Below are 16818 nucleotides of genomic sequence, written 5' to 3'. Positions count from 1 at the left end.
TGCCATTGCAAGGCCTGTGTGTGTAGTTTCACTGCCAATTCGACTTGGCATTTAAAAGTACTTGCCAAGCCTAAAACTCCCCCTTTTCTACATATAAGTCACCCCTAAGGTAGGCCCTAGGTAACCCATAGGGCAGGGTGCTGTATAGACAAAAGGCAGGACATGTACCTATGTAGATTACATGTCCTGGTAGTGTAAAACTCCTAAATTCGTTTTTGCACTGCTGTGAGGCCTGCTCCTTTCATAGGCTAACATTAGGGCTACCCTCATATAGTGTTTGAGTGGTAGCGTCTGATCTGAAAGGAGTAGGAAGGTAATATTTAGTATGGCCAGAATGGTAATACAAAGTCCTGCTGACTGGTGAAGTTGGATTTAATATTACTATTTTAGAAATGCCACTTTTAGAAAGTGAGCCTTTCTCTGAACTTAAATTCTTCTGTGCCTTACAATCCATGTCTGGCTAGGCTCCGTTGACAGCTCCCTTGTGCATTCACTCAGCCAAACCCCAAAAACAGGATGCTCAGCCTCACTTGCATACATCTGCATTTTGAATGGGTCTTCCTGGGCTGGGAAGGTGGAGGACATGACACTTACATGTCAAAGGACAGTAGCCTGCCCTCATACAAAGGACTGCCACACCCCCTACTGGGACCCTGGTAGACAGGATTGAACTGAAAGGGGACCTTGTGCACTTCTAACCCACTCTTTGAAGTCTCCCCCACTTCATAGGCACATTTGGGTATTTAAACAGGGCCTCTGCCCCTACCAACTCAGACACGTACTGGAGAAGAGAACCTGAACTAGAACCTGCAACCTGCCAAGAAGAACTTCCTGGCTGCCCAAAGGACTCACCTGACTGCTTTCTGTGAAGGACTGCTGCTTTGCTGTTGCCCTTCTGCCTTGCCGTCTCTGGCTGTGGTGAGAAGTGCTCTCCAAGGGCTTGGATAGAGCTTGCCTCCTGTTCCCTGAAGTCTCAGGACCAAAAAGACTTCATTCCTGCAAGAAGAACTCCCTGTGCGGCAGAAATAGACGCACAGCCTGCATCGCTGTGAACAATTCACTGCACGCCAAACCGGATTGATGCAGCCCAACTTCGCAACGAGAAGATCATCGCAGCACCAGCATAGCGACTGGAAATTCGACGCGCGGCCCACTGGATCGACGCACAGCCGAGCCCGAACGACACAGCCCGACTTCCAGAGAGGAATCGACGCAGCACCTGCCGTGCGGTAGACATTTCCACGCAATGTCCACCGGACCGACGCAGCCGCTGTGACTTCTTCCTGTCAGGAGGTTTCCGGAAGTCAACGCATCGTCCCCCGGGGCATCCGAAAACCCCACAACCTGAAGAGGATCCAAGACCGAGCACCGGAAATAGACGCAAAGCCTTCCCTGTGTGAAAAATAAACGACGCATCGCCGTGTGCAGCCCGAGAAATAGACGCACACCTCCCTGTTTTCCACGCATCTCCTCCTCTGTGGTTCCTTGCGGAGATTTTGAAGGCAAACCAGGTACTTTATGCTTGCAAGAGACATTTATTGCTTTTAAGAGACTAAAGACACTATGGGGGTTATTACAACTTTGGAGGAGGTGTTAATCCGTCCCAAATGTGACGGATATAACACCAGCCGTATTACGAGTTCCATAGGATATAATGGACTCGTAATAAGGCTGGTGGTATATCCGTCACTTTACCGTCACTTTTGGAACGGATTAACACCTCCTCCAAAGTTGTAATAACCCCCTATATCATTTCTACAGTGATATTTTCAACATATACTTATTGCATCTTAATCGTTTTGACATGCATCTTATCAGATAAATATTATATATTTTTCTAAACACTGTGTGGTGTATTTTTGTGGTGTTCTACTGTGTTATTGCATGATTTATTGTAGAAATACTTTACACATTGCCTTCTAGGTTAAGCCTGACTGCCCAGTACCACACTACCAGAGGGTGGGCACAGGATAATTTGGATTGTGTGTGACTTACCTTGACTAGAGTGAGGGCCCTTGCCTGGACAGGGAGTAACCTGACTGCCAACCAAAGACCCCATTTTTAACAACACTATATTATTTAGGATACTTCAGCACACACTTTATTAGTTCCACTTTATTTACTTTGGGACCTTATTTTGCAAATGAGCTGTGGACCATCAATCCCTCTTTAAAAATCAGAATTTTCTTTAGCAAGTATGAATAATTACACATTACCACAGAAATAATTAAAAGACCAACAGTTATTTGCGACATGATGGAGAATATTGTCATCTGTCAGGAAATTACAAATAAGGAAAACACTAAGCATATTAGTAAGATTATCAACATGGTTTCATGAACTACAAAAGAAACAACAAAATACTAATGGGACTCTGGAAACTAGCAGAGAAGTAGAAAGGATAACCAGAGAAAAGACATGTAAGATTGACCCACAAGGGAACGGCGAATTCTATGGAGTGCATGTGGACAAACATACAGAGATGTGAGTACAAGGACACAGGGATAAGAGGATTCCCGAGTGCGTGGGGTGTAATAAAGAACCAAGAACGGGAAGCGAGTTTTTGAATTCATGTTTGGATAGAATGAGGTTTTTCATTATTTATAAAACTGAAGCTCTGCTGAATTATTTATAATGTATTTCAAAAGTCTCCTTTTAAAGGAAACGACAGAGACCTGAAACATGTAGAGGCTGTTTTCTCAAAAAACTAGCACAGATTTTGAAACTAGAACGATTTGTATACCCGAAAACGGAGATACAGAAAAAATAAACTATATATAATTGTACGAATAAAGGTGGAATTAATGTATTCCTTAAGGTGTGCATGAGTTTTTTTCAGGTAACATTCTGGATTCAAATTGGATTCTGCACTGTGCACTAGTGAGTATTTGCCACAAAGCCAACTGTGTGGCCTACACCTTGTGATGACAAGATCGAAGTGCCAAACACCTCTCCAGAGAGCGTGGAGCTCTTCCAGACCCTTAACAACGTTATTTAAGTTTTATAAAAATAGAGACAGGGTTAAAATGTCTGGATACAAATGTAGGACAACAGACTATTGGGGTACAAAGACTTTCAAGCTATGAAAAAACAAATTACAGCAATAAGGCATGAGATGCGTTGTAAAGATCGGTTTAATCAGTATTGTTACATTTCGGCAGTATCAGAACTTTCAGAAAAGGGTGACGTCGCACCCAATAACAGAGAACCTACTTTTTGTTATCCTTGAGGCTGTTAAATAGATTAATAATTTAGGTCTGGTTATTGTACTCAATTCCCAATGTGCTATGAACACATGTATTTTAAAGTTTATGGCAATTATTTTGCAGGTGATCTTTATATTAGTAAGTGTATGTCGTGTTTTATGAGCTTGTGTCGAAATAAGCACTCTGGTGAACTGAATAGATTTATTAATTCATCCAAGAGGGTGCTGAGCTAATCAGATGCATTGGTCAGCTTGGGGCAACTCGAGCTTCTGAATGATTGGGTTGATGAAGTAACTTATTCAGAGGCAATATTGCCCAAATCTGAAGAGTTGGTAGGCACCTTAAGCCACCAGAAGAAATAGGTAGACTGAGTTGTGGAAACTGTGTTGAACGACCCTGTCAATCATAATGTGGTTTACAAATTACAGGACTCCGTAAGAACATAGGATGAAGAAGGTAGCGGCAAGCTACATAGATGAAGTTGTACAGGTAACCTTCGTCCTGGAAATTTGCACAGGAAAGATATAATGATTAGAGCCTAGATAAAGAACATATAGAAAAACAGCCAAACCAAAAAAGACTCAGCCAAATGTGTTCACTATCGGTTCACATTGTACTTTATAGTACTGAAGATTCAGCTGTAGATAAGAAAATAAGAACTTAAACCAAACCCACGTATACAGCACATTCTTGCCCCTCTGAAAGGTGGTGGTATTATTATTATTTAATTCAAAGTACGTTTAAAAACGTCAACCAATACTACAGGTGTAAGTGCAAAGCATCCATGGCATTACCTTAGGTGCAACTATGTGGGTATAGCCAGGAGATGTTACTTTAGAGTTCCCCCGGACACCGGTGGTTGAAGCTACACCTACAACTCAAGTTGGGCATGGAGTATATAGGAGATTCTAACCAGTCTTTCTAGTTAAGAATTCTTCTCCCACCCCAGCAACAGGCCACAAATCTGTTATCTAACAATAGTGCTAAGGCGGTAATTTATTTTATGAGAAGTGGGAATCTCCTCAACCCAGTGCAGCCTTGGGATCCATCTGTAATTTATAGCCTATCATAACAGATATGGTGGTCATAACCTCACTCCAGTATAGCTGAACACTGTGACATAACCAAACCCGGTGCAAGAAGTCTGCCTCCGGAGTGTCACAGCTCGTACATTTTACACCACCTTAAGGCCACATTTCCACAACCTCATGGGATATAGTAAGCTCTTTGTAAAAACTTGAGATGGATCATACGAAGCGTACTACTCGGGCAGAGCAGCTAGTCTGCTTGCCGCAAAACTTCCACTTGTCCGTTCATTCGTGATCTTTTCTCCCAGCTTCACCCCAATCTGATCCTGGCTATAAAAATCCATGGGGATGCAGGGTGAGAACTCCCTAATATCTGCAAGCGTGTTAAAATTGCCTTTTTATATACATTTTTCGGTAGGAGAGGCCAGTGTTGTATTGTGTATTCCTTCATGTATCACTAGCAGTCTCGGATGGTAAGGAGGGGGAGACCAGAAAAGTATGTGATATCACGACCAGTTTTCTCTCTCAATCTATCCGAGACTGACCATACCAGCAGTAGCATAAATTGTTTGTCCACGCCAGGGGGTGGAGGCTGTCATGTTCTCAGCAGTGATTGTAATGGTATAAAGGCTTTGTTGTCAAGCTATGAAGCAACATGAGGCAGACGGAGATGGATGGAAGCAGTAGCAGGTGAAGTGGGCCTGTGCACATAAATAGAGCAACTCGGGATCAGGTGCCTCAAACCCCTCCTTTATGAAAGGACAGCATCAGAATTGTTCAGCTAACCCCGAGCTGCTTACCAGCCCATGGCAGTCGAATCAATTGAGTTCTGAGCATTTGAATAAAGGGTCTTTTAAGAGAAAGAGGGGGATGTTCACAGTTAGAGCAGTTTTGGACAGATAATCTTCACGAGAGACCTCTCTCCTGCCGATGATGTCGGGAGAGATAGCCAGTGAATAATCCCCTCTTACAATTTATTCTTTGTTACACCATAATTTTCTCTCTGAGATCGATATCCTGGTTAATACATATTCCTAGGTACTTATGTGATTCGTCACACCATTTCGTTGGGAAGTGGGGCATGATTTGTACTTTAGTGATAGGGAAATTCTGCCATTTACGACAGTTGATGGTATCTCTGACACGTTACCAAAATGTACACATTTTTGCATCATTGAGTACAGGGTCACATTGTCTGTACACAGGGAGATCAAAAGATGTCTGTTAGTGTACCTGAGCATATGATCTGGTTAATGTTGGTGGAGCTTTGACGTCAGCAGCTTCAGGGCTATTGCAAGCAGGATAGATGACTGGGTCGTCTTGATATGGTGATAGCTGGGGTCAGATTAGTTGTTAATTTGCAACCGGGGAGGAATAAAGCAACCTATTCCAGTCTGAAAAGCTGGTAGGCATACTAAGCTTACTCAGGATGGTAAATAGAAATTCCCACTCCATGGATTTGAATTACTTTGAGCCGTGCAGAAAAACAGCCGCAGCATCTAAGCTTGGTTCGAGCCCATGCATGATCGCAAAGAGAATACACAGGTTATGGGCAGTAGATCTGCATGGAATAATCCCCGTTTGATTAGGGAGCATCAGATTGTGAAAGAGAAGCTATAGGTAGTTAGCAATTAATTTAGCTAGAATTTTAGCAATGCAATATATAAGTGCTAGAGCCCTGTATTATTCACATTTGGTAGCCAATTTTCCCAGTTGCAACAAGGCAATGAGGAGGGCCACGTGCAACATCAGAGGGAGGATAGTTATGCTCTTGCTTCCTCATAAACGGGCTATAAAAGAGAAGCAAAGATATTTACAAATCGTTAATAAAATTTGGGGGGGTGGGGGAATTCCATCAGAGCCAGATGCCTCGCTCCTTTGGAGAGTACCTATCATGACTTTAATTTCATCAAGTGTAAATAACTGTTCTAGAAACTGTTGATGCGAGTCGGTCTAAACCTGCAATGCTTGACCTCAGTTTCACTAAACATATTTTTTACTTTGCCCCCTCACTGCCTTCAACAACAAATTATTTGCCCTTGTGGATAGGGAGTGGAAGGGGGTGAATCTTTGATTTGTGGATTGAAGCCTCTTCTTCGCCCACCCCTTACTCTGATTAAGTATATCTCTTTGGCGTATGCAAAGATTCACACATTGAAAAACAAAATATCCTAAGTCACAGTGTCCAACATTTGTCCTTGATGGGTAGATTCATTCAGCATTTTAAGGCTGACCACCCACTGTGCAGATAAGGTATATTTAGACTCACTGTATTTCATTTTATTGTATTTATTTATTTTAAGGCCATCTTTTGTGGATGCCCTTACAATCTGTGAAGGATTTGGCCTTTCTGGATAACTGTTGGATACCTTTACCCTTGAAATTGGTTTTGCTAATGGCAGGATTTACACCACCATAATTTCTGGACTGATGATACCATCATCTTCCTACAAACAGAAAACTCTTTAGGCAAATGTAATAACTCTTAAATCCCTTTCCTCACCCGCTCACGAGCAGTTGAGTGTGGACAGCCTTGCAAGGCAGCCATCTTGCATCACTACCTTCTGGGGCACCTCACCCAACTGATTCCCTGGTAAGATCCTCATTTGAGCACCTTAAAGTAGCTCTGCAACTAGTCTTCCCATTCAGACAGAATAAAAGTGTTTCCCCCAAATTGTTATGGAACCCCTCGCTCTGTAATGATAAGAGAAAAAACTAAGAAGGAAATGGAGACAAACCTCACTAGACTAGGCAAGCCGGGCTTCAGTTGATTAACTTCTCTCGGCATGTGTATGTGAGCAGAAACTTAAAGAAAAGGATATAAATTACTAGAGTTTGTGCAGCGTAAGGGATTGGAGAGCGGGTCTGGATCCAAGTGATTCTGTGTATAGGACCAGGAAGTCCAATGGTTTGTGGTTTATGAAGAGTAACAAAGCTCCATCAGCCTATAGGGATAGCGGTAGTTAGACCAGACGGTATTAGTTGAATAACTTGTGTCTTGTCTGTTTGCCTTTTCTCAGTTTAAGTCTTTATTTGCTTGGTTTTACCTTTAAGTTGCTGGCTTCTTTGGATACATAACTGGAAAGATTTCATATATGAAGACTTGCCAGGAGAAGTTTAAGAACTTGGAGAATTCTGCATTTGGAGAGGCACTTAGGCAAAATCGAAGTTTACCTTCTAGGTAAGTACCGCTGGGTTTAATTCACAAATGTTTGTATTTAGTAGGTGGGACTTGCTCTTCATTCACTCCTCAATGTCCTGGAGTAAATCACAGCGACGTGTTGAAGAAAGTCTTTTAAGTGATTTATGTCATTATTGTTCATTGTGTATATTAAACGTATTCACGCATTCTGTCATTGGACATTGACAGTGGAGAAGAAACCCTTATTGCTGGATGTAATGTAAGTGAAATGTCTGATGGGAGAATATCACTGCTAGAATAGTACAAGTGATAGCCACCCGTGTGATAGATCAAAAACCCATCACACTGCATGTACTTTTGTAAGTGAAGGGGGTGGATTTATTTTTCTTCGTTTGTCATAGGCTGCGCATTATCCTCTTCTGACACATTTCCTTAGGGCACTCTTCAAAAGGATACTTCTTTTGGCTCAAAAACAACCTTTTACGCTCTCCCCCCCTCGCCCGCAGTTGTCTCTTCAGCACGGAATGTCCTGTTTATGGTCTGCTCACAAAGCAGCTGCAGGGCCAGGTCCAGCAGTAGTCACGTGACAAAAATGAGAACCAGTCAGAGGCGATAGTCATTCAGTAAAGGTGGAAAGCTGCCAAACATGGGAATTTCAGATATGTACTGACAAATTCCAGGGTTACAGTAGTTTTTAAACAAGTTTGCTCCCACAGAGCGGCCTTGATGTGACGCTGGTCTGCCGGCAGCGTGACCTACCCACTGGTGAGAACGAAACACTGCGTTTTAATGTTGCTTAAAACTAAAGCATAGACCACCCGTTTGCACTCTGATCCCACCTGGCCTGTGTCCTTCTCCTGCCACGCCCAACACCCTCCCCCCTCCACCTCACGCCCCCAACCCACTCCAAGGGTCCTTCGTTTTTCTTTAAAAAGTTTCTTTCACTGTGAGGACTGGTCCCAAGTATCGAATGTTACTCTGCTTGGGATCAGACAAACATTATACAACACCATAATAAATAATATCTATGTGTAAAATCACATCTTTACTGTAGGTTTTTCAAATTTCCAGTTGTGTAGGGTTCTTTCCAGAACAACCCTTTATTGAAGACCCACAATCTGTGGTCAGTGTGGTTTTATGATGAGTGATGCATGGCACAGGCTGCGAAAGCGCAAACGTTTTCCAATAAATACATTGCGACCACCCGGCGATTCTTATAATTTGCATGTACGGGATTGTGGGGTTGAGTTACAGCTACTCTGTGAGTTACAAAACTCAGTGCCAAGTTTTTGATGCATAAAGTGTTTAATTTAGTCATGTTTCTAGCAGGCACAGACAGGTGTTCTTACAACGCTGTAGCAGTTTTAGTTAACGCATAAAAAAAACTCGGATTCATCAGTGAATTTAAATGCAATATTTGTGCCACGTCCTAAAGCATATTTCCCGTGTATTTTTTGTGGGCGAACGATGTTCTTTGATTTTGCGGCCAAGCATTATTCATTTTTCCAGTGTTAGCAAGCCAGAGCTTAAAATGGTTTGTTACATGTATTCTTGAAGCTACTCCTTCCTAGGCCTACAAATTACAGCCCTGTCTAGGAAATGCCGGCTTTTCCCTGAAAGATCTCCTGAAGTCGATACAAAAATTGACTCCATTAATTGAGCCGAGTGTGTGCGCCTAACTCTCGCCTTTATTTATTTCAGTTTTGTGCTTTTTTTCATTTTCACGTATGATGGACACAGAAGAACGTACCGCAGTGGACATGTTAATACATCTTATGACCAGCTTCCGTTTGGCAACAAAAACAATGCAATAAATCACCTGGCTCACCTGATAGATGATATTCACATAAAACAATTATTGATGCAGTCGGTCAGGTGGCCGGGCAAGAGGCGAAACACAGTTTATCTGCAGGATATGTATATGTATCTGGCAAGTATATGTATCATATACCTAAGCCACGATTTCTGGACATTTCAATTAACCCCACTTAAGCCACCGCCATTTCCCCCAGAAAGCAGCCTCCCCCACACTTCCTTCTATTGCTACACAGGTAGCTTCAAAGCCTAACATGGCGTCAAATTGCACCAAACCGCCACGTTATTCACAAACACTCCATTTACCGTGTTGATGTCACACGACTATTTCTCCATTCCTTTTGGTCATGTCTCTGTAAGCTCTTGCTCATTTCCCAAAATAGTCTGCCCATTGACACTTTATCAAGGGCAATTCAATACGTAACTAGTACTAAACCTATTGAAAGTGATGCAAAACCCAGTGCAAACACATTCTCGACTGTCAACAAAGTTTCATTCAAGAAAAAAGATTCCACCCATTTCCCCAAAAATAAATTCACACGTAATTTTTACTTGTGAAGGCAGTCCACAGGGGTCACCCCACATCTGGAACATAGCAGAGATTTCACTAGTTACATTTTTTAACTTTCTTTTTTTATTTTCAAACTTGTAGCAAGATACAGTTACATTGTCATAATCACATCACTCAGTTTGTACCCTTTACCATGTCTCATGGTCTCCCAAACCAGAAATGGCACGCATGTTCATCACCTCCAACGTTTTCCCCCGTTTCACTCCCCCAGTTTTTAGGGTCGAGCCTGCGTTGCATGCGCTCGCGCATGTGTTTCGCAGCAAGACTCTTTTGTATTTCGAAAAGGGCTCGGAGCCCTGTCAACTTCACGTCAGTGTTTTTTATTGGTTGGTGGGCTTCCCTAATAAAATCTGCTTGCTTTCATTAGTTGAAGGCACGCATATGTCATGCCTTTTCCGGTGGCTAGCCCTCCTCCAGCGCAGTGACCAAGTACAGAAAACATGCGAGGCTCGCTGTTTTCCATCGGGCTCGTGGAGTTTTTTTTCTCTAATTTACGAGCCCGATCTCGCTTGGCAGAAGTCGAGCGCTTTACATACTTTATTTCACTTTTTCGGGTTATGTACATAAATGCACTTTTGCCCGATAGGTGAAAAGTCGGGTTAGGAGTTTACAACGCGATCAGCTCTAACATGAGCAAACGCGAGACCCGATGCATTGTAAATGCTTGTTTAATGTTGTGAACAAAAAACGATGATATCAAGTGCATATTGCCTTCATATCACTTTGAAGTGAATGTTAAACAATACTTTCTAGGTGTGTAAGCATACCCTGGTCTCCCTCACAGCTGTTGAGATATTATCAAGGTCTATCATCCAAGCCATACTCCTACTCACAGCATCGACCAGCGGATGATGAGCTGTCCCTGAGATACACGTACAGACTAATTCTTTTCTTGTTTTTGATATTTCATGCTCTTCAGGAATGTTGGTGAAAAAGGACCATATTGGGTGAACACAGTAGCCACACCAGCAAATAATAGAAACCACCCACAGATGACGACAATATGCAGAGCTAATGTAACAGTCTGTAACATTGAGCGGCCATAGATAAAGATACCTATTCTGTGGATTTTATTCTGTACCTGTGTACATTGACACCTGGCACAGTAGGGCCTTCCCCAGAGGGAGTTAAAGTACACATAATGCGGATTGCCCTTTAAATCTTACCACCTCTGTCCAAGTAGTTTGCTAAGATACCACAGACTTTAGAAACTTGTCACATTACTCTCATCTCTTACTGGAATATTAAACAAGATATTTGGCTCTACCACCTCCTTAATCAACTTTGTTACCTTATTTTGTGGATCCCTGCTAAAGCATCTAACCTCGTGTTGCAGTTGTGCTACATGGCGACATACTGTCACATTCAAGACACCTATCTCCCTATCTTTGATGACAGTCAATACATCCAGTGAAGTAAACAAGGTGCTGGGTAAATTAATGGACAACATCTCAAGAACACTACAACAGCTTCAGTAATACCATTGTTTAAGTGGTTGATATCCTACCTTTCAGTCTGGGAATTTCAACAAAGATCTACACACCTTATGAAGCCCTTTCAAAATACTTAGGGTATATTGCACCAGTGGGGTCTCAGCCCATGGTTCCAAATATGCAAGACCACCATTAGATAGTTTTAGTAGTAAATTGTACAACCCATTCACTCCATAACTACTGAGAAGACATCATGGAGTTGGACTATTTAATCAATAGATTGACAACATGCTGAGCTTTTCTTGTAATTCCCCCACAGCTGACAACATAGTAGAATTAAACTTGCACATTTTGTCTGCCCACAGTGAAAAGCTGAAGTGTTGTTTTGTTGATTACTGTGCTACCTTTGACATGTTTGATTGCCTTGTTTTGTGGAAGAAAAATAGCTATTAATCCTCCTCTGTTGGATCTTGTCATAGCCTTTCATTTAGAAACATGAGTTCAGATAAAGGTAATCAGCCATTGAATTCTAACTCAGGAAATAAATTCAGCAAAGGACCTCAAGAAGTGATACACCTGTGCCTCCTTTTTCTGTTTAATCTGTACATTTCCGATTTTGCTAACAGGCAACTATCCCCCAAAATAAACCCTGTGGCCAAGAATCACCTACTGAAAAGACAATAATGAGATCTTGAATTCGGAATGTGTAATGGTAGCAGAAATAATTGTATTTGCTTCTTCAGTTTTGTGATCCACTTTACATCTGTTCTGTTCTCTTTACAGAAGAACGTAGTGGTCCAGGATCAGAAGTCATCTATCAATTGCCAACCATTTGGTTCCGGACTCTGTCCTGAGGTCTCAGTCCCCTCCTATTTAGAGACTGATGAGCCTGGGAATGATCACCTTTTTCAGATATCAGAGTGCCCCAATACTGGTTGAAACGACACGTTTATAAGCTTTAGCTCAAATTTCTGTGAAAGGATTTACTTTCACAGATTTCTCTTACAGGTTGATCAGGCCAATGTCAGATCTCTTCAGAAACCCTCCCAGAAGCAATCTACAGCTCAGTGAGGATCTGGTTAAATCCCAGAATAAAATAATTTTCCTCCATGACAAAATATTTTCAGAAGCATCATGCCTTCAGCTTTTGTGAAGATTTGGTTTCTTTTAACCGGTCAGTCACGGATTTGAGGGTAAATGAAAATCTTCTACTGGTGCAATCAATTTTGTGGACATTTTCAGCTTTGTTAATTCCCCATCACAGTTACAAGTGTTTGTTTTCTGACTTACAGTGTAAGTGCTAGTTTCATGAATGGTGCTCCATTTTAGGCGAGGAGGCCAAGTCCAGAGATATCCATGGTTAGAAAATCTACTGCAGTCGTAGCTTGCTGCTTTCCAAAGCCAGTGCCTCAGTCATTGGTGATAGATTTGGGAAGGCCCTTGTCTGTTTCTGTCCCAGGCTTAGAAGGGTAAGTCTTTAGGTCTCTTTTAGTGTCTATCCTACTTAACAGCCAGTGGACAGCACTGGAAAAGATGCAAATGTGTCTGGTCATAGCAAGAGGTATCACTTCAGCCATGTCCATGAGGTGGCACGCTTTGTTGAAGCTGTTCTCTGTATAATTCAGGACAAACATGACAATATTGACCAGCCACTTGCTGTTACATGCCAGATAAACAAATATATATATATTAACAGCAGAAAAGGACCTGGTAGGTTCATTTCCATGTCTGCTGCAACTCTATGGGCTCTGCAAGTCTATAGCTCTATTTTTACTCTTATTATGATTACTCTTCTTTGGTAATTTTGTGCTTTTTTAATTGTGAGAGCATTTACTAAGATCATTTAACACATTTATTCACCTGTAGATGCTACTTTTAGCGGCATCTCAGGCTTCAGCAGAAGGGGGTGAGGATTGAGGGGGGGCTGGAAAAGAAAATCTCTTAACAGTTTTCTTTATTCTGACCGAAACTTACACTGAGTGAGTTGAAGTGGGCTTTGAAAGTCAGCCCCATGTGGTCGTAAAAACTTCTTTGTCTTTAGTGGCAAGAGTATACAAGGGAACAAATAGACTTTGTTATCATCATTGACAGCTTCATTGGGAGCTGGCCTTACGAATTCTAGCAAACCTGTGTCAGGATGCAGAGATGATCAACATAACTTGCCTTAGGAATTATCAATGTAGTATGTGCATTACTCTTGCTTGATTCCTCCATGGCCCAGCTGTAGGTAATGAATGTTTTACCCTTCCCCACCTCCTTGCCTCGATGCCCTCTTCCCTTGTTTTTTTTCCGTGCATGTTGAAGGTTTGAGTTGGATTTAGCCTCTATATTGTCAGTGTGGTTTCGGTGATTGTTCTCAAGCTTCAGATGAATACTTCTAACCGCAGATTCTTTACCTTTAGAACGTCCCGAGGCACCAGACTGCATCTGGCAGATTGTTTAACATAGCTCCTGCATGCTTTTAGATGGTGTAGTGCAGCTCTGCGCCTACCTCGTTCCACCCTGTAGTGATAGTTCAGCTACATATAAGCGCTGCACAAACGTTCTGATGTTTGTTCCTTTCTTTCTGTGTCTTCATACATAGATTCCAAGCTAGCGCCTTAATTTTCTTGTCAGTTGATCTGTTTTTTCCCCTCAAAATTTTATTTCAGTGTGAAAGGGAATATGTCCCTTCCTAAAACAACAGGATTAATCCCTTGTAGGGATTGTCACTAGCAGATGTCTGCAACAGATCCCCACGAGGTGTGCCTTTAGTGTTTGGGCTACGACTCCAAGTAGTGCGAGCAGCATGTTCTTATGCATCCAGAGATGATGTGGGATCAGGCAGCCAAGCTATACATCACTAAAGACTGCAGGAGGTCACACAAGCCTCACTCTCACTCGAAGTCAAGAGCCCTAAGCTGTTTCCAATTTCGGGACAGCTGTTGCAGCAGGTCTTTGTAATGGTCCATGCCTCCGGATAAGTCTAGCCAAAGACAAAGTATAAGAAGGCTTTCCTGAGATGTTGTGAGGACATCAAGGTGACCCTCGTTCCTTCTCCCCATCACGGAGTCGATTCCGCAGGCGATCATGATGTCCCCCGAATTTCTGGGGCCATCGGAGATGTTATAACAGATTGAGGCTTTCAAGAAACCCATTTTGCAAATCTTTACACCTACTTGGGTCTTCTTGCCTCACGGATCCATTGTTGCCTCCTTTCAAGTTACTGCAGGGGACTACACCCTTGATGCCATCTGTGCCTCCTGAACCTGTTTTGGGTTGAGCTTCAACACTGGAGTCGACTCCACTTCTGGAACCACGATTCATGCCTGTTCCTGCAGTGTCAGCACCAGCCCTGATGCCACAGACTCCTTAGGAGGATGCCTATCCATTGAGCAGTTGGGGCGTCATGCGTAGAGCAAACCATCGCTTGCCTATAGCAATATGCCATCTTCATGGTCCTGTTGCGCATGTTGGCTCCATACTTGGGCATCAGATCAAATCCATTCCGCTTGTGGTTCTACTGGTAGTACAAATGAGACGGGAGAGAGGACAGCCCTGCCTTGTGCCTCATTGTATTGAAAAGGGGGCCAACAACTCTCCATTAACTGTGACCCTTCGGAGTCCATACAGGAGTTTTACATATGCCAAAACTGAGGGCCAATATTCATTTCCTCAAGGTCCATTTGACTGTCAAACGCCGTCTCAAAATAAATTGAGATTATTGCCTGTGGTTCAGTGTAGCGCTGAACCAAGGCCAGCACCACTTGCTGACTGCGTATACAGTGTCTTGTTGTCTTATTGGGAATGAAACCGTTCTGGTCCCAGTGTACTACAGTGTGAATTAACCTACCAGGCAGTTGGCTAGCACCTTGGCGAGGATTTTGGTTTCAGTGTTTATTGATATTCCCATTTATACTAACAGCATGGATCGGAGATTATTGCCTTTTTAATACTGGATGGGCATGAAGTGCATGAGTGTAGAAAGGCTTAAAGGGTCCCATTGACTATCATCCACATTAGAACCTTAGGCTTTGCCATACTGTGCATGAAAGGGTGCACCCTAGAAGTTCCTTGATTCGAGAAGGCTGCTCTCTCCGCACATTTTAAAGGCTCTGAGTACTTTGTACGTAAGACATATGTTGTATATTTTTATGCAATTGTCTTTATAATGTTGATAGGAACGACAAGTATTCCTTGTCTTCTGGTGTCCTGATGAGGCCGCATTGGTATGGGCCGAAAAGCGTTCACAAGCTTTCAAGGAGTCCTGACTATAAAACTATAATTTTGAGAGACTAGTGCAAGCCAGGTTATTTGAAAGCCATTGGACCTGGAAATCCTGGCCTTTATTGGACTACCTTGATTGGATTTTATATCCAATGAACTGGTTGGAACCACCGTTATGCTGAATTTGGGGAAGGTACAAGGAATGTGGAAAGAACATTTTTTTTGTTGGTCTTTTATGTATGAAATGTCTAATGTTTTTGTGATATGTTTCATGTGCTAGCTACAATAAATTATACCAGCAAGTTCAGGGTGTCACAGCACAATAATTTAGAATTTGTCTGAAGACGGAGTACAGAATTGTTGCAAATGAAATTTATCTCCTAATCATAATTTAGGTATTGTTGGAAACTTTTGAGTGAATTTATCCCCCTTTCCTACCCATTTGTGGTTGGTTATACAGGTATTAGCCCAGGGACTGGGGATTATATGGGTATTACCCTTTGTTTTATGAGATATTCATCCCTCGGATATGCCACCTACACTGCAACACTTTCTGGAGGACCACTTGTCTATACTCCTATGAGACGTCCAAGTTCTCTTGGCCAAGGGAGCCTTAGAGAGAGTGCCATCATCAGAACTTGGGACTGGCTGTTATTCTGAGCTTCTTCCTATGAATGACAAGTTTAAGATGCTAACTTTGGCACAAGTTCTGTCTTTCCTGGATCCAAGAGGCTGGATGGTGGCATTGGACCTGCAGTATTTGTATTTCCACATCCCGTCCTACATTCCCATAGACGCTAACTGCGGTTCAGGTAGGCCAAAAGCACTTTCAGTTCTCGGGGGGTCCCCTTTGGCTTTACCAGTGCAACTCGGGTGTTCAGAAAGGTGATAATGGTGTTCACAGCCCATCTTAAGAGGTTGGGAATATCCGTCTTCACGTAGATCGACAACTGCTTCCTGAAGGTGGGCTCTCCTCAACCAGTTGTAAACCACCTTCAGATAACCTGTTAACATCAATGGGCTTCTCCATCACCATGCCAAGGACATTCCTGACTCCTTCACGATGGCTCCCCTTCATTGGACCCGCCTCAGATCTGGTGCTCTTCCCAGCCTTCCCTCTGCTTCAACAAGTCCAGGACATTTGGGCTATGATCCCAATGTTTCATCCTTTGACCTGGGTCTATAAAGTGGCTATGAGGCTTCTTGGTCTGTCGACCTGCATCCTGCTTGTGGACCATGCCAGGTGGCAAATGCCAGCTTTCCAGTGGGATCCTAAGTCTCAGTAGGCTCAGCACAAAGGGAACATTTTAGACTCCCTTGATGTGTTGAAGTATACTGCAAAAGCTCTGCAGTTGTGGCTGTTAGACTGGCGGCAGACCCTCCACCTAGAACTAATGGTTGTGGTGCATGGATGCAT

General features: G+C 42.7%; 1 protein-coding gene across 2 annotated transcripts in view; it reads left to right on the top strand.

Annotated features, from left to right (window-relative positions):
• Positions 1 to 16818, top strand: part of OCIAD1 (OCIA domain containing 1) — a 213778-nt gene that overhangs the window by 142573 nt on the left and 54387 nt on the right. For both annotated transcript variants that reach the window (XM_069201505.1, XM_069201501.1), the window contains one exon: positions 7289 to 7415. In XM_069201505.1, coding sequence (XP_069057606.1) covers positions 7289 to 7415 — 127 coding nt within the window. The remainder of the gene's footprint in view (positions 1 to 7288; positions 7416 to 16818) is intronic.

The sequence above is a fragment of the Pleurodeles waltl genome, chromosome 1_2, assembly GCF_031143425.1.
Source record: "Pleurodeles waltl isolate 20211129_DDA chromosome 1_2, aPleWal1.hap1.20221129, whole genome shotgun sequence".
Lineage (NCBI taxonomy): Eukaryota > Metazoa > Chordata > Amphibia > Caudata > Salamandridae > Pleurodeles > Pleurodeles waltl.
The sequence above is the reverse complement of the archived record's forward strand: the minus strand, read 5'-3'. Positions and strand labels throughout refer to the sequence as shown.